At 41.4% G+C, this 24,838-nt stretch overlaps 1 protein-coding gene across 1 annotated transcript in view; it reads left to right on the forward strand.

Annotated features, from left to right (window-relative positions):
• ZWILCH (zwilch kinetochore protein) overlaps positions 1-24,838 on the forward strand; it is a 1,326,642-nt gene that overhangs the window by 864,246 nt on the left and 437,558 nt on the right. Inside the window, exon 12 of the mRNA XM_044077868.1 lies at positions 8,557-8,636. Within this exon, the coding sequence (XP_043933803.1) occupies positions 8,557-8,636 (80 nt within the window). The remainder of the gene's footprint in view (positions 1-8,556; positions 8,637-24,838) is intronic.

A 24,838-nucleotide genomic window follows, 5' to 3' on the forward strand; every position in this document is an offset into this window, starting at 1 on the left:
CACTGCATATGAGGAAGCTGCAATGGTATCAAAAAATGTATGGACACAGCACTGCAAGATTTGGACACTGTCATTCAAATAATACTGCCAAAGCAGATGTATTACTGGGACAAATCAGTATTTCCAGGAATTGACAACATGATCTTCATGTATGGGAACTCCAGACATAGATCGGTCAAACTTCTCACTAAACCACCAGCTGCCAAAAAGGCACAAAGGCCAACACATCACTTGCACAGATGCTCAGTCTTCAGTTTGGATTTCAGTTCAAACATTCATGTCTATGCCTCTTCTCCTCTACCTCTTCTTCCAATTCTAAAAAGGACAGAACGACAGGGACAGGCCAATTTGATATGATGATTTTGAGATTGGCTCGGCAACAAAGTACCCACTTCTGAGTCTCTGTAAAAGTCCTCCATCCATTTTTACCTCTGATTCCTCATCTGTTATCTCAGAAGGAAGGCGGTCATCTGCTCAGTCTCAGCTTCAATCAGTCCTCACGGCTTGGCATATTCTGTTTGAGGATTCTGGGGGGGCTCAGCTTAGGTCTCAGCTTTTAAATGTGATTTTGGAGAAGGAAGGCCTAGTACTATAGAGAGGTACGTGAGAAAATGGAAGAGATTTTTAAACCCATTTTTTTGCATTTGTCATTCTTAAAGCCTCTTTAAAAGAACTTTAAAAACTGCCAACAAGTTATTCATTATCGTTTTATTTGGACTATTATTTGAGCAGGACCAAAGATTTTACTTGTTTCTTTTTTACTTTTTTGTTTTTTGCTTTTTTGTGTCGGAAACAAAACTATTTCTAAAAAACTTTTTCTTTGCATTTGCATTTGTTTTTGTTATCATTGTTCCCAACATCAGCTCAAGGTAGAGGGCCACATTCTGATTAGGCCTCATTCCACTAGGGCTACTGCCAATTGAGCTAAGGGGGGGGATTCAGGAGGGGATATACTGGAGGCTCAGTTCATACTTCAGTCATACTTTCTCTAGGCATTATCACCTGCCTATATACTCTAAGAGAGCTGGTTGGTTTTTTTTACATTTGTTGTTCACACATGTTGTCTTGCCAGCTTACTTTATAATTTACACCCTTCCTTACTCCATCCCTGGTATTTGTCAGGATTGCAGCAAGCTGTCAGGAAGAACATAGAACAGTATTGTACCTATGTAGATGTGTAGAATTTCGAGGATTCCCTTTTCCCAGTCCCAATCACCCCTCCTCCTCTCCCTCCCTTTGTGTGTGTTTGTGTGTGTGCTGTAGTTTTTTATAACTTATATTTTGTATATATTACTGTGTATATTTACTGTTTTTTGCAGGTTGTTTTGTTTTTTGTCTTCTTTTTCTTCTGACATCTGGTCTGGGGCAAGAAAAGCTGGCAACGTCATCGCATTAATATAGATTAGTACCCGATTGAACTGGCCGCAAGGCGGCTCGACAAGTCACGACGCTCTCTTCATATAAGGGCCCCGACGCGCCGACGGGACGGGGACTATACCCAAAGGACTGGAGCGCAAGAGAACTAACATCATCACATTTATAGGGGTACAAACTGTACTTTTTTGGTGGAGTTAAATCAACTAGATGAGGTTCAGAACTCCAGCCACTGGTGTTCAAAGAACTATTTCTGGTATTCCACCAGGACAGTGTGGCACTGCCTGCTAATCCCTCCTTTATGCCAAATGTGGTTTCTGAACTGATGCTTAGACTTTACAACTGTCAGTCTTCTTTCCTAAGCTGCAAAACTCAGGTGAGAGAAGCCTGCATTCCCTTGATTCTTCATAAACAGTTGAAAATCTGTTTACACATAAGCAATGACTTCAGATAAAATGATCAGGTTTTTGTCCCCACTGCAAAGAGAAAATAAATAAGACAGCTGTTAAATATTTGTATGTTAACAATAGCATGAATAGTAACTCTTTAAAAGGCAAAAGTCAACTGTTAATGTTACCAGTGCAAAGCACAAAGCTATCAACAAACAGACCCTTTCTAAGTGGCTTGTATGTAATATTGCATTTTGTTACCAGTCTTATTGAAAACAAGTGCCATACTATATTAAAGTTCATTACAGTAAAACCAGTGCTGCCAGCAAAGACTTCCTTAGAGGGATCACCACACAAACCATTCTTGAAGCATTTATGTGGTCTTCTGTGCACACCTTTTCCAAGTATATTTAAGAGCGGCATCTATAGGCAGGGCTAGATTACTTTTTTGCATCCTGCAAAGTCTTATTTCAAGTAGCCAGTCGCTCTCCCTGTCTCTTACTGCTTTGGAAGCCTTCCCAAGAGGTGAGGACTTACAGCAGTGAATAATATGATGAACATAGTACAGTTATGTTACTTGCCATATATGTAGATGTTCAAATAGGTACACTGTTGCAGTCTAAACTCCCCTACCCTCCTGTCTGCTTCCTTTGCATTCCTTTCAGTGTCTGTATTGTTCAGACTAGCCTTGAGTTAGGATGGCGTCCTTATCCCTGTGCCATTACTTTCTCCACCACTACCCTGCTAGGCCCCCCCCCATTCCTCAGAATCACAACTGGGGTACTTTTGAGGTGAACTTGAGTCAGTGATGGATGTCCCACTTGGCCATCGGCTGTGTGATAGAGGTTATCCCTGTTACTAAAGCAAGAAAGAGCCAAAGATTGCATCGGCTTGATGCACTCTTTGTACTGCCATTGTGCTCTTACTTGTGGGTGGGCTTTGGCCAAAGCATGGAGATAGGGTAAAGCACTGCAAGAATGGCACACACAGTTTCCCAGAAGGGTTTAATGCTGCCAGCTCAGTGCCTAACCCCCCATTTCCACTGCTTTACTTAAGGTAAAAAAAAAATAAACATTGTACTTTGTAAAATCCAGAAGAGAGCAGGCATAAACTGACACAAATTTAAAAAAATGTGTTAACACAGACAGGTGGAATGATGAAGAATTCTCTCAGCCTTTCTGCATTTCTTATTACCATTAGCTAAAGATAATATACTGAATTCTGGCTATGTCTGACTTAGAAGTCCAAATGCAGTTGAATAACTCAACAAGCCAGTTGATTCAGATTAAGCTGTGTTTCAGATATGCAGTCCTTTCTGCACAGTCTAAATTTAAGGCAGTAACTGAGCTGGCATTTGTTTTTCTCTGCTCAAAAGATCAAGACAGTGTTTCTGTTTTTTCTTCAGATTAGATGGAGGGTTTAGGGAGTTTGAGTCCAACAAGCTAGTGCCTAAATAAGGAAATGCACTTTTAAGCCGAAAGAACTATAAATGTGTGCTCATGTGAGAAACAAATTTAGTTCAGATTTCTAATGGTTCCAGTACTGATTTCATTGCAGTTTGCTTTTATTATGGTTTATGGATGTTATACATATGGTATGTTGCAAGTGTTATAGTAGATATAGTTTGTATAAGAAAAAAATATTAATTAAGGATTGCTTTAAGGGCTTTCAAAAGAAAATGTTAAAGTATAATTTCAGTAAAATGAGACAAAACCATTTTAAAGATGCCAGTATTAATATAAAGATATTTATATGCAGAGAAACATGGCAGAACTTTCCATGCATGTTACAATACTAGAACTCCATCAATACTAGAAATAGGAAGCTAAATCTTAGATACATAAAACACAAAAGAGGGACTAGTTTATAATTTAGTGCCTCCCAAGCTTCGGGAATAACCTACACCACATCTTAGGCAATGTTATTCACTCGTCATCTCCTTTTGGCTTATCCCATTTAGGGGTTGCCACAGCGGAAAAAACGGTCCGCAGAATGATTGGCAGTGGAGTTTTTACGGTGTCGTGTTGCCAGCCCCAGCACCCAACCTTCCATAGAAGGCATACACTCACACCTAGGGCCAACATAGTGTCCAATCCACCTACAACATGTATTTAGGGTGTGGGAGGCACCCAGAGGAGGTCCACACGACCACAGGGAGGACATGCAGACTCTGCACAGAAAGCACCCCAGCCGAGAATCGAACCAGCGAATCTCTTGCTGTGAGGTGGCAACGCTAACCGCTGCACCACTGCAGCCGCCCAAGCAGTATCTTCCTTAAGCATAAATTAGATGACTGGAATTTACTCCAGGATTGAGCAGTATGGCCTGTATCGAGAAGTTTGGTGTTGCCCGAAGAAGGGTACTGGCAAGGCAAGAACGGTTGAGACTCTGTGGCCTTGGAAGAGCTATAATCCTATGAAAAAACATTTACCATATTAGGTGGTGTTTTTCAAGCTTTGCTTTCTTACTTGAAAATGATCTCAGATATACTTCAGACTTAGTACGTGTATAGTGTGCTGTATACATGCACTCATTTTCTCTTCCTGTCTGTACTGCTGTATGCTATATAGCGTATACAAGTTGCATATATACAACTTTCACTTCTGTCAAGGTAGCATGGATTCCAGGGCACATAGTTTACTGCAAACTACAGTATGTATTGATAAGTAGTGTTGATAGCATCTTTTTTTAACTTTGTGCATCATTCTTTGTGATACTGACATTTCATTCTCTTTATAGTTTATAACTATGTGCTTCACTGTTTTGTATGTGTTTCACTGATTTGTCATGTGTAAAATAGTATAAGTGCTACCCTTTGGTGTTATTTTCTACTATTTATTCTACTGTATTGAAAGTCCATGTAATGTGTCATCGTTGTCATGTGTCATTATTTACAAGCTATTCACTTAATGTCTATATTCTTTAAAACTGAAATTGTTTCCTGGAACTCCAGTGAAAATGGGTCACAATCTAGTCAAAAATGTAATTAAATCTCTATTATTTTGATGTTTTGGGATGTTGAGAGTTGACCATATTTTATAGCTGTGTAATAAGCATTGTAATCATATACATATGTACACACAACACACACGTGTACAATGCTTAGGCCATAGAGCCATCATAGCACACTGATTTGTTTAATCAAGATTTATATACCCTGTCACCAAACCAAGCATCCAAACTCATTTAAAACAATCCAATCCCTCAACTGATATTGTATGTACAGGCAAGCTGTTATAAAGATTGATCGGGTCTGTATCACCACATCGAATGGTGATAAGTTCAAACGCGCTTTGTTTAAACCTAAAAGTCCGAAAACCCTAAACGAACTCACAGAACAGCGATTTTTTTTTCTCCCAGGGGAAAAAAAAATCACTGCTCTGTGGGGGAAAAAAAAATCACAATTTTAAAACAAACTGTAGTGGGGGGCTTTGCCCCCCACATCCCCCTACTTAAATATGCCAACTCCGAGATCGCACTACAGTGGAGGAAATAGCAAAGCCTTCCATAACTTCTCTGTTTAGGGCTTTTGGACTTTTCGATTTGAACAAAGGGCGTTTGAACTCATCACCATTCGATGTAGTGATATAGACCCAATTGATCATCTGTTATAAACAAATGTCTAACATTAAATTTACCCATTTTAGTAACAAATTTCAAATTATCATGTTTTAAAGTTCTTAAACTATTATTAACTTCAATATCAAACAAAATTTTCAAACTAACATCACCGAAGGTTTTAAGGCAAGTATAAATTTACCTCATAAATGTCTGTAACAAATAGAAAACAAATTCAAATGTTTACATCTGGAACAATAATCTAAATTTCTCAATATGACCTCTCACTGGAGCGTTCTGTCAAAAAATAAAATGTTTGGTCAAGCCTAATTGGCATATACTGTTTATATATGATGCTACTACTACTTACCCTAACAAAGCGTACCCACCACTAACACCGGTACTGAAACAATCGCTGATAACTTAACCAGACACCCTCTCTATAAACTTTATCCAAAAAAAAAAAAAAAAACTTTAAAACACTAAAGCCTACCACTTTAGCCCGTAATAATCCAAAACCGAACATCTCAGCATACATGCCAGCTCCTTAGACTACCCAGTAGCAATGCTGATAAATAGATCTGTAAATTAAAAGTATGGCCCAGAACAATGGACTTCGGTTATTCATACCTATCCACAATAGAGGGCAGGATTGTAACATCTCAAAGTTGCGTCAGTAGCAGTCTGATCACCCATAACTAAAATTCATGTAAATGCATTAACAAAGAGCTTGTACTTCATTTTAATTACTAACAACATCACCAACACAATGTGGCTTTTGTCATGAACACAGCGCAAGCATACCTCCACCGTCATCCTTAAACATAGTAACTACTCATCTAAACAATAATGTCTTGATTACTACTCAGTTTTTCTAGACCTGTCAAAAGCTTTTTGATAGTGTTTCTTATAAGCTGTACCTTAAAAGGCTTGCTCATTTAGACATAATCGTACAGGCTACTGAGAGGCCATCTTTTCCTCACATATAGAGCTTTAACAGTCCCCCGTTGTATCAGACCTATTACACATTTACATATTCAGTGGTATCATAAACACCTGCTCAAAGGATCCCATTCTGTTTTGCAAAATAAGTAGAACATGTTGGAAGGATAGGTAAGCATTCCAGAGAATGCCCCTTCTCTGTAACCATTTTCCAGTCTACATAAAACAGAGTATTTCTCTTACTCTATTAAAATGTAATTTGGATGAATTGATGGTTACCTGCAAATTCATCCCTGGTTTAGCACCCTGTTCCTCATGAATAGGGAAAATCTGTAAATATCTCAACATATCCTTGTTTGGTCTATCTCTGGGTAATTCATATGCAAAATATAAGGGCTAAAAACTACCACGGGAATCTAAGGCTGTGCTTTAAGATTCTCACAGATCAATAGCCCTAGCAAGTAAGAAAGTATGTATCAATATATCAGCTCAACACTTAACTGGATCAAGAGCTACCTTTCTGGTAGCATCCAATTTTAAAGTGGAAAGACACTCCATCTACATTCCCACTGTAGGAGTCTCTCTGGTTCCATCTTTGGGACCCTATTATTCACTAAATTTACCAAAGTATTCACAAAATAGTTGAAAACAAGAGCCATTATAGAATATGCTTTTGAATCCACCTTAATACGCGCTGCCAACTTCTTTGCTCAGGCCCATATACTACCTAGCTTTTACAAGTTAGAATAATGACTGACAAACTCCTAGCTAATACTAAATGCCAAAAAAATTCTCTTCACTCCTAATACAAAGCACAAAAGTACACCAGATATAATTAAATCCACAAACAATTATTGAACAGCTTAGCCAAACCAAGGTGCTAGAGTTAATCATAGGCTACAACCTAAAGTTTGGTCATCACATCAACTAGGCAATGATTAAAATCTAACAAAAACTTGGCATGGTATATAAAATCAAACCATGTCTAATACCACAAGCACGTCTACAATTTGCTCATTACCTCAACTGCTGTGCCGCTATTGTATCTGAGATTCGCAAAACATTCCTAAATAAATTTGAAAGGTGTTCCAATAAAGTTGCAAAATTCCCTACCTACCTATTCACTCACCCAATAAATCACTTCACTGTGCAGCACTTGATTATTCACAGTGGCTGTAAATTCACCTCACTTTGAATTATGCACAATTAAAAACTGCCCAGAACAGCCTTTCCAATCCAAGTAACTGTCCATTTAGTAGCATCATCGTCATCATCAGATATCAGCATCCAAGTCAAATATAGACAACTAAATCAAATGGCCATCGAAGCTCAGTTTTCCATAATTTTGCTTCAGGGACTGTGTAGTCTATTCCCCCTAAAGATTATAGCTAAATCAAGCTCAAAACTTTTAGCAATAACAAAAAACAAATACTTTACTGCAACATGGTCTTGCTACCATATAAAGCAATGACCAAAAACATAAAGGTTTTCTCTTCTAGGATCTCGAATATATGCAGACTTTATCTTTATTTACATACCCTAAATTTTCCTTTTTCACTTTCCTCGTCATATTCCCATATCCATTCTCTTTCTACATGTCTTTGTAAGCACTTAAACCATCCCTTCATAAGTGGAACACTCTTCATCCTTCTGTACTCTTTATCCCAACTTTTCCTAATCCAAACTTGTATTCCTGCTTTGAACAAAGCCTTGCCTTTTGAATGTGAATGTCTATGACCCCCATCCAAAAAAGTGTGCGTTTCTGCCTGATGCTTCAATGATCTCGGAGGAAAGGTATTTAGTTATCGCCTCACAGTAAGACGTTGTCCTGTTCGATTCTCAGCTAGAGCGTCTTCTGTGTGGAGACATGCGTGAATGGGCGTACCTTCGTTGAAGATTGTACATCAGGGCTGGCAACTCTGCACGTAAAAATCTACTGCCAATCATTAGCGGACCGGAGTTCCTCTGTGGCGACCCCTAACCGGGAAAAGCCAAAAGACACAACAACCACTGAACATGTATCTTAATTCTTGCCAGGTGTGCTTGTCCATTTGTTATTGCATTTATTTTGGTAGTCTGCATCGTCTCATGATGCTTGCATGATATGGTGCTGTTAGCCAGCTCAGGCATATATGTGCTTGCATAAATTTACTTTAGCCAAGGTACCAAATGGCATTTCCTTTTTACCTTGTAGTTTTTTAAATGTATACAATATTCTGTATGAAACTACTGTTTTTGTATAAATCTGCATTTTAAAACCAATGCATTTCTTTTTTCTTATTGATTTGTTTAGGTGTTTCATCTTACCAAGATGTAGTTGATTGTTTCACAATGGTAGTTCGTTCTTTAAAACTTGGTGAAATCCAGCCATGGGTGTGTATAAATTTTATGTTACTTTTTGAAAAGCAGTAAGTAAACAAATCTACAGTTTAGTAGTTTGTATGAAAATTTGCAGCAGATCTCAGAACTGCGTGTGATTTACATGCATGCCAGTATATGTTTTGTATACATTTGCATAAATATGTACACACACACATATGCATGTGCATATTATCCTTTAGAAAAGTTGATTACATTCATTCAAGGTTTTGTAGCACAGTTTCCTGTGTTTACATATCCTCCTCCATAAGTAAAATTCTTTGCAATGCCCTCAGAAGCACCACAAGGTTTGAAATGAGGAAATGTGATATTAGAGTTTGGAATGTACAATTCAATATATTGTCAAATCTGTATGGGAATTGCTGTTGATTTTAACAAAGTTCTGTGTAGTTACAGTATAGGAATAACTGAACAAGACAACCACTGTGTAATAATACTTTATTAGGAAATGCTGTAGTTTTACTTAATCACAACAGGAGAGGAACTGGTTGTTTATCAATGATTATTTCCTACATTGCAGTGGCATATGCTTGTATTGCTCAACTGTTCTATAATGTTAATTGTGTGCTGCTAGTTTGTATGAGTGATGCTGGCATTACTGCATTAACATAATTTGCTCAGCTGTGTTAGCTGTTTAAGGAGGGTAACATCCTATTGGTGTACAGCATTATAGCAAGGGAAATGGAAGATATATGGATTATAAGTGAAGCTTATGAACACTTGTAGTATCTACACTGAGGGAGGGCAGAGGAGAGGAAGGTAGGGACGTGGTTTAACACCAGTTATTAAAGACTGTAAATTGTGTAACCCTGAAGAGGAGCAGGAGGGTGGAGAGGGTTTCATAGATCATGGTCACAGTGAAGATCTACACTGGGAAATTTATCCACCATAGGGAAGGTAACAGATCTTTGGAATGCATGGATGGTGAAGTAACAGGTATGTTGTGGCTTTTAAAAGTGCTTGGTATACATAAACAACTGCACAGAGCAAACTTGCAGCACTGAGGTGAATTTCATGTATTACATAATTGCTTTTTCCTTGATTGCATATGAATATGCATTTTTTTCCTGGCATATAGACAACTGGATAGTTATATTTGTAGATGTTTGACTGCATATCTGATCATAACCACATTTGATAAAGAAATGAAAGCTGAAAATCATCAAAAGAGGGAATCTTGAGAGGTGAATTTTTTTGCCATCCATTTCTAGAGCACATTAACACATGCTTGTGATCTGATCATAATCATTTATAGTGCATGAAGAGTTTAAGCTGCACTATATAATGGCCTCTAAAAACTGTGGCAGCATGATATGCTTTTGCCGATTAACAGTTGGCCTGCCACTGGCATTAAAATATTCAAAATGAGGAAGAATAGAGAGAATGCCACCACCTTTCCAAATGAAGAACAAGACCTACCTCACTTTTGAGAACTTGATGCTGAAAATATTTCAGATTGTATTTTGCTCATGACTGCCATTTGTGTTGTAGTTTGAAGGACGTTGTAGCTTTTAAAACTGCTAGCAGCTGTCTGACTTCTCTGGTGATTGCCACTGGCGTGGCAATGTGAGGTCCATTACAAGGTTCATACTTGAGAACCTGCCTATAAGAAGGTATGCAGTAAGAATTTTTTTTATACATGAACCTAGCCGTATCAAATTTATTTTTTCTCTTTATTTGGGACATCGTTAGAGTGCTCCATATTACAAGGTTGCACAAGTACAATCCTATCTCCATTTCACGCTTGTGAACAGAGTTGTAGCAAAGCTGCAAATACTCCTAGAGTTTGAGATCAAGGATGTTTCAGAAAAGGTCCTTACTACAACTTCAGAATTGAGCTTTCTTGTAGCCCACAGTAGTTTTGTTCTGAAGCTCTGACTAGAGCAGCAGCTTCTTTCCTATTCTTGTGCCATATGGCATAACTCAGAAATTCCCCCTTCTGAGAAGGGGTTGATGCAGGCTATTCCCGATGTCTTATTCAAGGGAAAGTTCTCTCTGAACAGGTTTCCCAGTATATCATAGAAGACCAGCAAAGAAGACAGAAGTATTGTGACCCTCCTCCCTACCTTGTTCTCTTTTTTCACATTATTCAGTATTCATAAAAGAAGCCTTCTTTCAGACATAAAGATTGGTCAAGTTTCAAGCAATGTTGCTTCTTCTTGTGTCCCTCCCAATAAGCCACTTGGGTTATGAGATGTATTCTGCAAGCTGTACTGAGGTGCATCATCTCTGGGACGTTCTACAAAATTACTGAGGCTACACGACAAATCTAAGTGCTTTTTCATTTGTTTTCACTTATTTTATTGCATTTGTACTTGCCTATCATTTTTATCTGTGCCTTGCAGCTAATTTATCACATTTGCACTGTTTTAAAGCAGTTTACTGATTAACTGCATTTCATTACTGTAACTGTATTTCATTGCTATTTACTGCAATTCATTACTGTATAACTGCATTTGATTCCTGATTAACTCTATTTTTTTCATACTGTGAGTTCTGCTTTTTAGTCTGCAATTGGTTAATCTGTGGGGGTTTTTTTTTTAGTTTTACTGTGTTCTTAAGCATTAAATTGAGTAGCATCATCTGGATACAGGTTTGCTGCATCCAGAGCTGTTTGTTTTTGCCTTCTCGCCTTCTTTTGTTTGCTTTCTGTGTTTCTGGCAGCCATCTTGTGCTGGTAGGGGCCCGTCTTCTCTGCTAGTGACAGTAACAGGGCTGTCTAGACCTTGTCTGGCACAAGCAGAGAGCAGAGGCTAGCAGGATTGGTTAGATTTCTGTGTTACTAGAATCTTCTATTTTTTGTGTTATTTAAACCCCACTCTTGAGCTGGTTTGGGCTTATTAGCATGTCATGCACCGCAACTGCACTGTTTTTAACCCATTGTAAGGTATTCCAGCTACAAATTTTCCCTTAGTAACACGTGCATGATCACCTAGTAGTACTCTTCTTAGACCTTACACCCTTTACCCCATTAGCTCTCTCTGCCCTCTCTCCCTCAGATTCTGACAAATATGGATGGACAATTTTTCTACAGTTTCTCCTGCTAGTCTGGTTGATATGGGCATCCTGAAAGTGCAGCAACTACCTCATGTACACAGGCAACCCTCTACTACTACTACCTAGGAACACAATTTGTGAGAGATGCAATTACATTAAGAACCTAGAGTCTGTGCTGTTTCCCTCACAAACCAGTATAGCTGGCACTGAGAAAGTTGGCAACACAATCACTACATCTCAAACACAACCCACACCTACACAACACACACCCACATATGTGGAGGTCCTCAACTAAAACAGTCAAACAAAGGAGACCTCCGAGGCAAAAACACACGCGATCTCTACAACCCTCCGCACCACATACCACGCATAGTTCACACACCTTTGCCTCACAGCCACTAAGGCCTAGCCATAAATACAGCATATTAGCCTAGCCATAGGAGACTCCATTGTGAGACGCACAGTTGTGCCCCTCACCAGGCTGGATAAGGCGAAAGTCACGGTTAGTTGTTTGCCGGGTGCCAGAATCCACCATATCACAGATGCACTCAAGTCTCTCAACAACAGGTACTGTTATGACTCTTGTCATAGTCCATGTTGGCATGAATGACTTGAGAAAAACCTCCCTGGACTGTGAATGACTATGTGTCCAAGGCAGGTATGTCCCCAGCCTTAAGCAGCATTCTGCTATCACCCAGAATGATGCCTGAATACAAACAGAAAATTATTGACTTTAACAATTGGCTTAGTTTCTGGTGTCATTCCAAGGGGATCCAGTAACTGACAGCTGAGGAAGACATGATTGACAGACCACTATGCTTTGCCAGAGATGGCCTGCATCTGTCTCCCTTGGGCTTCAGGCTTCTGGCAAGGGCTCTTGGCTTCCTCATAGTGCCCTTTTTAGGCAATGACATGAGGTCAAAACTACCAACATGAAAATTTCACCAAAGCACAAATTAAAGGACATGCTGCTAAATGCTAAGAGACCAAACATTAAACTGTACTCATTGCAAGCATTCTTAACCCTGGAAGATGCCAACATTTTTGCAGTCACAGAAACCTGGTTCAAAGCTGCAAGAGAGTACCCCAACCATACCAGGTTACTCATCCTATACATTCAGACCCCAAACCGTAGACAGCAAAGTAAAAGGAGGTGGAGTTTCAATATACATTAAATACATACACACCACGTGGCTGGTCAAACAGTATGATGCACAGGAGACACTCCAGGAGCAGTTAACCATTGATAAGACCCTTATTCTAATCATAATTAGTTTGAGGCCCCCAACTTTGATTCAAGATGCCCACTCCACCTATCTGGACCTCTTCGAATCTGTGAAGATTCAACCCTTTACCCTGATCCTGGGTGTCTTTAACTATCCAACCATAGATTGGAAGAAATACTCATGCCAAAACACAAATGCCCAGAGATTCCCCGATTTTGTCAATGCAAATGCTTTGGACCAGCTGGTTGACAACCCCACAAGAGGTGATGCTATCCTGGACTTGGTATTAACCAACATCCGTAACCACTGCAGCATCCCTACAGTGTCATCCTCCCTGGTAAGATCCAACCACAAAGAGGTCACTTTCGAAGTCACCATCTCCCCAACACCCCCCTAGCTAGAGTCAAACATAAAACTTCTCCAAAACTGATTACAACTTCCTGAGAGAAGGTATAAACAGCTTCACAGCCCCCTCCCCCTCCGTAAGAACTGGCACAAATGTCCAAACCTACACCAAAGTACTATATGAGCATTTATATAGCTGCATGGAATCAGGAGTATCCGACACAACAAAATCCTCCTCCTCAAGGAAGAGTAAACCTGCCTGGTGGACATCTGAAATAAATAAACTCTATAATAAAAGGAAAACATTGCTGTCCTGGACCAAGAAGGAGCAAATGCCTAATTGGAAGCAATATCTCCTTAGCCTGAACAAGCAAATAAGAGCATTAGTGAAATCCTCCAAAGTAAACTTTGAGTCCAAACTGGCCACATCTACTAAAAGACAGTCATAAGGCCTTTTTCACATGTTTGCAATCTCAAAGAAAGCTCTCAGATTTGCTCAGAACTGGTGATCAAGGACACCACATACACAAACTTCGTAGTTATCGACAATCTCTTGGCAGACTGGTTCAGTGAAAACTTCACTCCTCTGTCCCCATCATCTGTAAATCAGGACATCTGCAGTGCTGCCCCCTACCCTTATCTCTAGGGAGCAAGTCATCACTGCCCACTCAAGGGCAAAAAATACGGCTCCATGGGACCCAGTAACATCCCAGGTTGCATCCTACATGAACTCGGGCAGGAACTTTGATCATCATTAGGCACCCTATTCAACCAAAGCCTGAGTACCGGCTTTTTTCCAGCCAAGTGGAGGACAGCCACTGCCATCCCTTTCCACAAAGGTGGAGTGTTCACCAATCCAGGAAATTACAGACCCATCAGCCTAACTAGCCTGATATGCAAGGCTATGGAATGGATTGTCATGGATCTTAACAAGGACATTGGCAACCTCCAAACACTCTATCCCACACAGTTTGGTTTCGTCAAGGGAAGGTTATGCCTGCTAAATTTGGTTGACCTCTTTGAGACAATCATTAAAGCCATGAATGAGGGGAAGACAGTGCACACCACCTACTTTGACCTGGCCAAAGCCTTTGATATTACTCCCTACACTCTCAACTAGGCATCAATCTGGATGTTACCAGATGGGTAGCAAACTAGCTCACTGATAGAACCCACCTAGTCAAAATAGGGGAAGCCACCTGAAGCAGTAGATCCATGTCGAACAGTGTATCCCAGGGATCAGTCTCAGGGCCTCTTTTGTTTGGGATATACTTTTCTGAGGTACAGGCCAAAACCAGTGGGCTATGGCTGACCAAGTTTGCAAATGACTGCAAGCTGGGCACTGTCATCAATTCCCCTAGTGATGTGGACATCCTCCGAGGGTCTTACCCAAACAAATGACTGGTGCCAGAAACATGGCCTTAAACTGAATGCCAAAAAATGCATCATCCCCTTTTGGGGACTGATGTCCCCACATATCACATTAATAACAAGGTCCAAAGCAGACAATCAGTTGTGAGGGACCTGGGCACCCAGGTTGAAAGCAAACTGACATTTGACCACCATATTGCCTTTGTTGTATGGAAAGCTTTTTACATGGCCCACCTCATTAGGAAGGGTATCTCATCCAGGGGCAAGAAGGTCATAACATCCCTGTATTCTTCCCTTATAAAGACCCATTATTGAGTACAACGCACCTTTTGGCATGTACCTCACAAAGGGCATGCAGCAGCTAGAGAGACTACAGAGGTTCCTCACTAGGAGAATCTAGGGCCTCAAACATCTACCCTACACAGATAAACTATAAGCCCTGTCCCTCTACTTAGTCTCATACAGACTCCTCAGAGGTGTGACCTCTGTCTGGCATACAGAGCAATCTCACACCCCGCCTTGATGGCACTGCTGCATATCCGCAAGTCAAGCTCCACTTGAGTAACCCGTACATGCAACCTCAGTCTGGTCTGTGACATCAATAGGACTTGTTAGCGGGACAGATGTGTGTCCCAGAGTCTCCCCCTTCTGAGAAATAGACTCCCTTTCCACGTCAAGCAGAGTTTCTCATTAACCCTTTTTTAAGCAAAACCTGGATAATTGGATGAGGAACAGAAAATGCATCCCTGGGATTCCACGTGTCCCTGCTGGACAAGGGCATCAGGCGCTGACTTGTCAGAACATGGGCTAAATTCTTGGCTAGGCTTGTAAGAGCCTCAGAGCCAATAGCCTAGTAACTTCCTATGATCCTACTGCTCAGGGCTACATGGGAGAGACCAGTTATCTGCCTTTGCCCTGGTTTGGAGATGCAATCATCAATAAAAATGTAGTATTCTCTCAAATGGCTGCTAAGTCCTCTTTCTATTTATGTGCTTCCTTATCAAATTATTCATTCTGTATGAAGTTTTTAAAATATTTTCAGCATCTAGTTCTCAAAGATGCGGTAAGGCTTTTTCCTCATTTGGAAAGGTGATGGTGTTCACCCTGCTTTCCTCATTTTTAATATCTTAATGCCAGTGGCAAGCCCAGTGCGTGTTTCTAATGACCCAGTGGTTCATCTGGCATGTGCTTCTACTAGTGCTGGTGCCCTTTTGCAAGACCCTACATGTTGGTCTTCTTTCACATGCCTTTCCCCTTGTGACCTGGATGAGCCTGAGTTGCCCCATCCTGAGGATAGAAGTTAGAAAATATTTCACTTTTCATCAGCTTCCTGTGAAGTGAGCTCTGATGATTTAGAGGTGCTTATCTCGGAGATGGACTTGGATTAAGAGACTGCCTCAATCAGATAACTGCTTTTTTTGTGGGGTACTTAAAATCATGAAGATGACTGTGAGCTGTTCTGTTGCACTTTTGCTTTTTCTTCCAGAAATTCCTTAAAATACTTCATTTTTATATGTCTGTCATGGAACTTCATAGCTGAAGTGCTACATTGCACTTTCCCCATATTGCACCAATCCTATATGAGCAGTTTCTTATTTGAAAGTTTTGTATAATTTTTAAGATGCAGAAAAAAATAAATTCTTCTGTATTGCTCAGTGATGTCACGATATAGATAATGTGGAAGTGTTTCCATTCCTCAAATTTAGTAGATGACGCCTCATTTATGTGTAGTAGCGAGTCTTTTAAACTCTGTGTACCCCCCCCCCCCCAATATCCATATTGTGATTTTAAAAGATGTAGTGTTACAAAGAGTAAAGTTCAATGGAGCTTTCTCTGAAGTTTTTATAGGAAAAAGCAGGTTTCGCTTAAATATTTAAAAAAAAAATTAGAAGGACTGAACTGTGCTTGAGGTGCCACATAAGTACAAAATATTGAAGAAATGCTTTAATCAGTACCTGGACAAGAAAGATGGATAATCTTTGGCCATGATTACTGTGGAGCCCCCATCCTCTTGGGTACTGTGTGAGAAACCTGCAAATAGGGAGGTAATTTTCTGCAGCAAATGCTGCATGATTCATTACACCAGCATGGAAATAATTGGCGATAAATGCATATGAACCATGTTTTGTGATGTCCTCTTTATATCACTGTTGCAGTATTCTTTACATAAGGGATTCCCTGCCAAGGGCAGCCCAACATCTGGCCAGTTTACCAAAGCCTTAGAAAAATATAGACAATCATACAGCACATATATGATGCTCATTCAAGGCATAGGGCATAAAGGTGAAATACGGATGTACATAACTCAGAACTTTGCTGCCAGGCTGAATGTCTTTATTGATCCATGGTCTGAACGCTGCTCCTGTGCTGGTTACTGAGCTGTGTTCCAGATAATTGCTCCACTGGGATGCCTTCTTATCTATTTGGACTTTTATTTTTGTGAGTTTACATGCCTTTCAGAAAGGGAAAATGTCAGTGAGTGTGTGTGAGGCACATTCCCCATAAATATTGTCACGAGCATTGTCTATTCTGGTGGATGCTTCTCAAGACCATACGCAGTGTTTTATCTGCCATATTGTTTGTCCCTGAGACCCCACATAGCTGTTTCTCCTCCGCAGGTTGTTATGGTGGAATCTTCTTGTCCCAAAAGTCAGCCACCTGCCAAGGAGGGCAAACAGTTCAGGTCTAATTTGGCTGCTGTCTCGCTTCCCCCAAACATCTCTCTCAATGCTGGAAGAAGGCACAAAGGGTCACCTAGTTGTCTCTGATTCCTCTTCCACAACCCTGTTGGAGGCCGGCATGGCTCTGACTTCTCGCACGTCTTTGGAGGCTCTGCAGATGTGTGCTTTGGATGTTGAGGGGGAAAACTCTGCTGATTTATTTCAGAAGGACCAAGGGGTATACTGAAAATCTTAGTTTTGGAGGAGATTCCTACTACGTTGGATAGCTGCTTTTGGGGGGATAGTTAAAATGCAGTGTAGCACTTAGCTATGAAGTTACATGATGGATATATAAAAATGGAAGTATCATTTTAAGGAATTTCTGGAAGAAAAAGCAAAAGTGCAACAGAACAGCTCACAGATGTTGGATGTTGAGGGGAAAACTCTGCTGATTATTTCAGAAGGACCAAGGGGGGGATACTGCAAATCTGAGTTTGGGAGGAGATTCCTACTACGTTGGTTCAGTGTAGGCAAGTGTCCATACCTTCTACATTTCTTAGGGCAGACATCCCTCAAAAGAAAAAAAAATAAGTTTGTTTCCCCTGCCACTAAAGAGACCATTGTGAATGGCAAGATTTTACCCAGGGGTTGTTTAATGCCTTGATGGTCATAAAGCCTTCCCAAGGAATTTGTGTCTGCACCTCCTTGGTCATCTACTCCCCCTTAAAAGGCCCAGAGGGCAGGAATCCTCTGAAGATGATTTGGATTCCGAGGAAGAGTCTTTGACATATTCCTCTCAAATCCCTTCTTTAGATTATGGATCTGAGGAGGAAGATTCTGTTAGTCCAGATTCTCCTTTGAAAGAACTCTCCTTTGGGGACTCTCTCTCTCATGATGGAATATTTCAAATGGGACTGTTCTCAGGTTTCTGATATTCAAAAAGGTATTATGAACTCCTCCAGATGGAGCCCCCTATGTCTTGTGCTGTACCTCCAGTCTTGGCTGCACTTTAGATACGTTTTCAGCAACCTCTGTGGCCCCTGATTCTCAACCTCCAGACCCTACGAAACCTGATAGATTTTACAAGGTACCTGAATATATTGTAAGTTCTTGTACAAATGTCCTTCTGCTGAGTCTTCTGTAGTATCTGTATCATCTGACAAACCTTCTAAACCTTTTCCTTCTACTAAACTACTTCCTTCAGATAAGGACAGTAGAGCTATGGAATATTTAAGCAAAACGATGTATCACCCTTTCTTTTTGGGCTATTAGTTACTTGGTGTGTTTTAGCCCTTGTTTCTCAAGCTTTTCAGGCCATCTCTGATCTCCTTAATTCAGAAGGGAAGGTTTCAGCCCTTTCTCTACTCTTCTACATCTCAAGTGGCTCCGTCACTCTATACTTAAATTGTAGTTATAATGTCACTCATGAATCCTCTAGGGCTGCTGCCTTTGGTTTTTCTTTGAGATGTTATTCTTGGCTTTGTCTCCAGCCATTACCTGATATTAATACTAAATTGTTGGATGCTCCTCTTTATAATAAGTACCTTTTTGGTTATGCTGCTGCTGAGCTTAAGTTCTTCCAGGATAAAAGCAAGGTCTTGCAGAATTTGAAACCTAATTTTTGTGTCTCCTATCCCTAAGTTCCACAGGAATTATGCCTCCAAGTCTGCTTTTGTATGCAGACAACCTTGTCCTCCCAAGTAAGAATAGGCATAACCTTCTGCTAAGTCTACTTAGACTCCTACTTAGAAGCCATCTTTTTAAGACAAGTCAGGTTCTGACAGTTTGCTTCCCCTTTCCTTGGATCAGGTTTCCTTATTCCTTCATCTTTCCTTGTCCCTTCACAGCTGGTTAAGGGTCACTCAAAACTCTTGCGTTCTGTCCATCAGCCTCCAGGGATACATCATGGTGTGTAAGTGACTTCCTCCTTTTCTGGGCATCCCTCAACCTCCGCAGGAACAGCTTCCTTTATTTCCAGAATTGTTTCGGGGATTTTATTCAAGTCATGCCTCTGCCCAGGAAGGGAAAGGGTTTTATTCCTTTATTCTAGGATGTTTCAGGTTCCCAGGAAAGAAGGCATCTGGAGACTATTCCTGGATCTTTCTCAGTTCACTGCCTTTCTTGAGGGTCTCTTCCTTTTGAATGTTGTCCCTTTACACCCTTTTTCCTGATGTTCGTGTTTCACTGTTGCAGTCATTACACTTGGGTTATCCTGCTGGCAGGCTACCCGCAGTCGGCCGGAGTTCCAAAGTCTAGGTCCGGCGTCGGTTGCTGTCACCTCTTCCCTGACGTCAGTGCGCCAGGGGTATAAAAGATGCAACCAACGCCATTTTCTTCAGTCTTTCTTGCCGCGCAGTGCCCGAAGCAAAAGCAGTTCGCAAGTGCCAGTCGGCCGACACCTGAGATTTTCGAAATCGAGTTCAGAACCGAAGTCTTCAATAAAGCTAAGTATCCCGTTGGGGAAACTTTTTCTTACTCCAGACCGATGTCAGTAAAAGTTAACAATTGTATTTCTTGTGGGAAACAAATACCTCATGAGGACTTTCACTCTTACTGTATTCCTTGCCTAGACCCTGACCACGACGTCACTAGTTGTCGGTTTTGTGCTAGATTCAACAAACGCACTATTAAGCGTCGGTTTGATTTTGCTTTACATTACTTTGGCCGAAGGTTTAAATACATAATGCCGTCGGAACAACCGACGACAGGAATTCATAAAAAATGCAAAGACAAGGAAAAGGACAGGCATCCGAGGTCCAAAACCGACAACAAAGCCTCTTCTAGGACAGTCGCCGGATCTCAGTGAGGCGCTTTCGCAGCCCCTGACACCCTCTACCTCAGAGCCACAGGCCGTATCAGACTCCCACGTAGAGACAACTAGGCCTCTGGAAACTCAAGGTATTGGGCCTGCGGAAACTATTCCCTCAGATGGGTCCGGAGACGCTGAGCAGGCATCTGCTTCTGAGGGTGTTTTCAGACCTTCACAGCTTTCTATTAAGTCCACTGCAGCAGCCAAGGCAAAGTCAAAAACACCATTAAAGACAAGGAAACAAGTACAGCATTCTCCTGGACAGTCATCCATGCCAAAGAAACAGATGCTTAAAATGGCCGAAGACTTAATTACTTTGATCAGGGGTTCCCATCCCCCTCCTGATAAAAGGCCTAGGCAAGACACTGACTATGATTTCTCTGACCAGGTTTCTATTTCCTCTGATTCCTCTTCAGATCAGGGATATTCTCTCACTCCCTATGAGGACTCTGATGCTGAAGAATCTATACCTTCAGCCTCTCTGCCTGAGGATTATTCTTTTGGGGAAACCCTGCGCACCATGAGGGAGCATTTCCACTGGGAGAGCCAGGATTATTCAGAATCCAAGAAAAGACTTAGAGACTTTCTTTTGTTGCCTCAGCACAGGCCCCTGGCTATCCCCCTGTGTTTGATATTGTTGATGAAGTTTTCTCTGAATCCAGTCTGTCTCCTGATTCTTTACCCCCTGCACCAGTCAAGCCAGACAGGTACTGCAGGGTCCCTGACTATCATAAATTTCTTTGTAAAAACCCTGCTGCTGACCCAGAAACAATTTCTCAGGGTCCCAAAGGGGTTAAAGTTTCCACTGGTAAAAACCCTGTTCCCTCTGATAGGGATTCTAGAGCTCTGGATAGATGGGGGGAAAAAGTCTACACTTCTGCTACTTTAGCTGTAAGGGCTTTAAACTGCCAGTTTTACATGCTTAAATATCAACAATATCTAATGTCTTTGTTAAAACAGAAAATGCTTACAAACTCAAAGTCCTGACAATAAGGAAATGCAGGATTTATTGCATGCAGCTGAACAAGTGGGAAAGCATACTCTGCAATGTAGTTTTGATTCATTAGAGGCTTCTTGTAGAATTGCAGTTACAGGCTCTGTCATTTGAAGGCATGCTTGGTTGAAAGAACAAAGTTTACCTGAACATGTTAAAGTAAAATTATTGGATGCTCCACTACAGCATGATACTTTGTTTGGTGTTAAGGCAGACGAGTTGTTAAAGAAAATGGAGGATAAAGCAAAATCAATGCAGACAGTAAAGGATTTTTTACAGGTTCAACCACCTAGGTTTAGCAGAAATTGGCCTTCAAAAAATTGGTCATTCCGGTGTCAGACAGGCCACAAAGAGGCAGATACAGACGCCCAAGAGGCAGAGCTCAGCCCCAAGGCTCCTACAGACCTAAACAATGGGGTGCTTCAGCCCCCAAAGGAGGAGAAGACAAATCACAACCTTACAGGAAATAGTCCCAATGACTTCCCTCTACACATGCCAAGCACTTACCTTTTGGCAGCACCCCTGGGGGGAAAGCTAGCACTTTTCTCAAAAAACTGGCACATAATCACCCAGGACAAACGGTTACTGAATATTGTTTCTCAGGGTTACAGGTTCCACTTTTATACCCTTCCAAAATCAAAAGGTATGCCGGACCTACCACAAAGCCAATGGGCAGAGGCACAAAAGCAAATTGCTGCTCTCATGGACATGGGAGCTATTCAAAGAGTACCACAGCAAGAACAGGGACAAGAATTTTACTCAAGACTTTTCGTGGTACCCAGAAAGGACAAAGCCTGGAGACCAATACTGGACTTGTCAATCCTAAATACTTTCCTGGATGTTCCAAAATTCAAAATGTTAACACTGCAGCAACTTCTAACCATGCTGGGCAAGAAGTCTTGGCTAGTTACTTTGGACCTCAAGGAGGCATACCTGCATGTCCCAATCAGACAATCTTGCAGAAGATACCTCAGATTCATAGCTGGCTCAATGCATTACCAATTCTCTGCACTGCCCTTTGGCTTATCTACTGCACCCAGGGTCTTCACAAAATGCCTGGCACCAGTAATTGCATTTTGCAGACAGGAATTCAAATATATCCCTACTTGGACAACTGCCTTATTCAAGCAGAGAGCAAGGACATCCTACTAAAACATCTGGCGTTTGTAAAAAGATTACTAATTTGCCTAGGGTACGCAGTAAACGAAAAGAAATCAAAACTAGTGCCATCTCAAAAGATAATATTCCTGGGTGCAAGCTTAAATACAACTGCCCAGATGGCTTATCTCATGCCAGACAAACAAAGGCAACTGACTCATTACTTTCAAATGATGGCAACAGACCCAGCTCCTTGCAAGAAAAAATCTGCAGGCCCTGGGCTTCATGGCATCCTGCATTCTACTAATTCCATATGCAAGACTGCATATGAGGAAACTACAATGGTATCTAAAAAGTGTTATGACTCAACATTGCCACAGCCTGGAAACAATAATAACTCTAATTCCCTGCCTACAACAGAAGTTTTGATGGTGGTCCCGGGCCTGTCACCACAACAAGGGACAGCCTTTCACCTTACCCACAGCCAGGCAGACAATAACAATGGATGCATTGGATTATGTCTGGGGGGCACACATGGCAGGAAAATGTATTCAGGGCACGTGGCCCAAGGAACAAATGCATCTTCACATCAATCAAAAAGAGATGCTAGCTGTACAGAATGCCCTGACAGCCTTCAAGGATCTACTACATCCCGGACAACTATTACTAAAGACGGACAACACCACAGTTATCTGTTACATAAACAAGCAAGGGGGCACACATTCCTACCCCCTCTGCAGGCAAGCCATGACTTTGTGGAACACAGCACTGACCTATCAAGTACATCTGCAGGCACAATTCCTGCCAGGAACGAAAAATACACTGGCAGACGAACTAAGCAGAAATCCCATGGATCCTCACTAATGGAAACTAAATCCAAAGGTCTTCAGCATGATAACAAGGAAATGGGGATGCCCAGACATAGATCTTTTTGCCTCCCCTCACAACTGCCAACTACAGAAATTCTGCACAAGAACTTATCACTCACAAGCTTGGAAAGTGGATGCTCTATCATTCAGCTGGAAAACCCTGACAGTTTATGCCTTCCCTCCACTGCCTCTTCTTCCCAAGGTGCTCCTAAAAGTCAGACAAGAGAAGCCAAAAATGATCCTGATTGCCCCAGACTGGCCACGCCAGCACTGGTACCCAATCCTAAAGAGCTTGTCTCAAGGCCCAGCCTGGTCTTTACCTCAAATTCCTCATCTTCTGACTCAACAAAACAATCAGATTCTGCACAGTCAACTCAGAACCTTAAATCTGGCTGTATGGCAGATAATATAGCCACTCAGACCACACCTCTCTCTAAAGCTGTTATGGATGTCATTTTAGAAGTCAGGAGGCCCACCACTAGGAAATCTTATGCAGAAAAATGGAAGAGATTCTGTGCTTGGAACCAGGCACAAGGACTCAAACCACTTGTTCCAAATATACCTCAGATTTTACAATACCTAACTGAGATGCTGGACAAAGACCTATCCTTCTCATCTAGTAAGATCCATGCCTCTGCTATTTCAGCTCATTACAATACGGAACCTCCTATTTTTTCACATCCACTACTAAGGCAGAACCTCAGAGGGGCAAAAAACATAAGACCCCCAAGGAGAGCACCAATGCCTACTTGGGACCTCAATTTTGTTTTAGAAAAGCTCACACTGCCTCCTTTTGAGCCAGCCAACACAGCTGATATAAAATTCTTATCATGGAAAACTGCTCTGCTCCTAGCAATAACTTCAGCAAGAATAGTCTCAGACTTACAGGCATTAATGGCAGTGGAACCTTTCATCATTTTTCATCAGGGCAGGGTCTCTCTAAGGACAAACCCAACCTTTATGCTAAAGGTGGTTTCCAGTGTGGCTCTTAACCAAACCATTCATTTGCCAACTTTCTATCCAAATCCCCAGAATAAAGGGGAGAGACGTCTGCACGCCTTGGACATACATAGACAGCTACGATTCTACTTGGACAAAACAAAAGCTTTCAGAAAAACTGAGCAACTGTTTGTAGCTTATGCTGGAGGATCACAAGGAAAGCCTATCTCAAAGAAGACTATTTCAAAATGGACAGGACACTGCATTCGCTTCTGCTATGCACAACATGGCAAATCAGTGCCTAAGGGCATTAGGCCACATTCTACCAGAGCAGCAGCCACTTCAGCAGCCTTTCTCAGAGGAGTACCAACCAAAGACATTTTAGAAGCTGCAACCTGGAGTTCAGTGCACACTTTCACCAAGCACTACCACTTACCTCTCTACTCTAAATCCGGAGCAGGCTTTGCCACTGCAGTTCTGCAGGGCCTGGTAGCCTCTCCTAATCCTGTTTAGGCCCAGCCACCCAACCTCAGCTTTGGGATTCAACCCATGTGTAATGACTGCAACAGTGAAACACGATGAACATAGTGCAGTTGTGTACCTACCATAAATGTAGATGTTCGAGTGTATTCACTGTTGCAATTTGTTCTTTTCATGGTAAATATCTTTCTACCTCTGTTAAGGCTCATTCTACTGCAGCAGTTGCTTCCTCTGGTGCTTTTTTTCAAAGGATTGTACACCTGTGCAGTCTTTGAGGCTGCTACTTGGACTTCTGTCCATTCCTTTACTAAGCATTGCAAGTTGGATGTTGTTTCCAGAGGAAGGGCTAGCTTTCCCTTAGCCATCCTGCATGGGTTTCTAGAGGTTTCCTCAGTGGTTTCAATGCTT

This window comes from Protopterus annectens, chromosome 7.part0 (genome assembly GCF_019279795.1).
Source record: "Protopterus annectens isolate FY-2018-M chromosome 7.part0, PAN1.0, whole genome shotgun sequence".
Classification (NCBI taxonomy): domain Eukaryota; kingdom Metazoa; phylum Chordata; order Ceratodontiformes; family Protopteridae; genus Protopterus; species Protopterus annectens.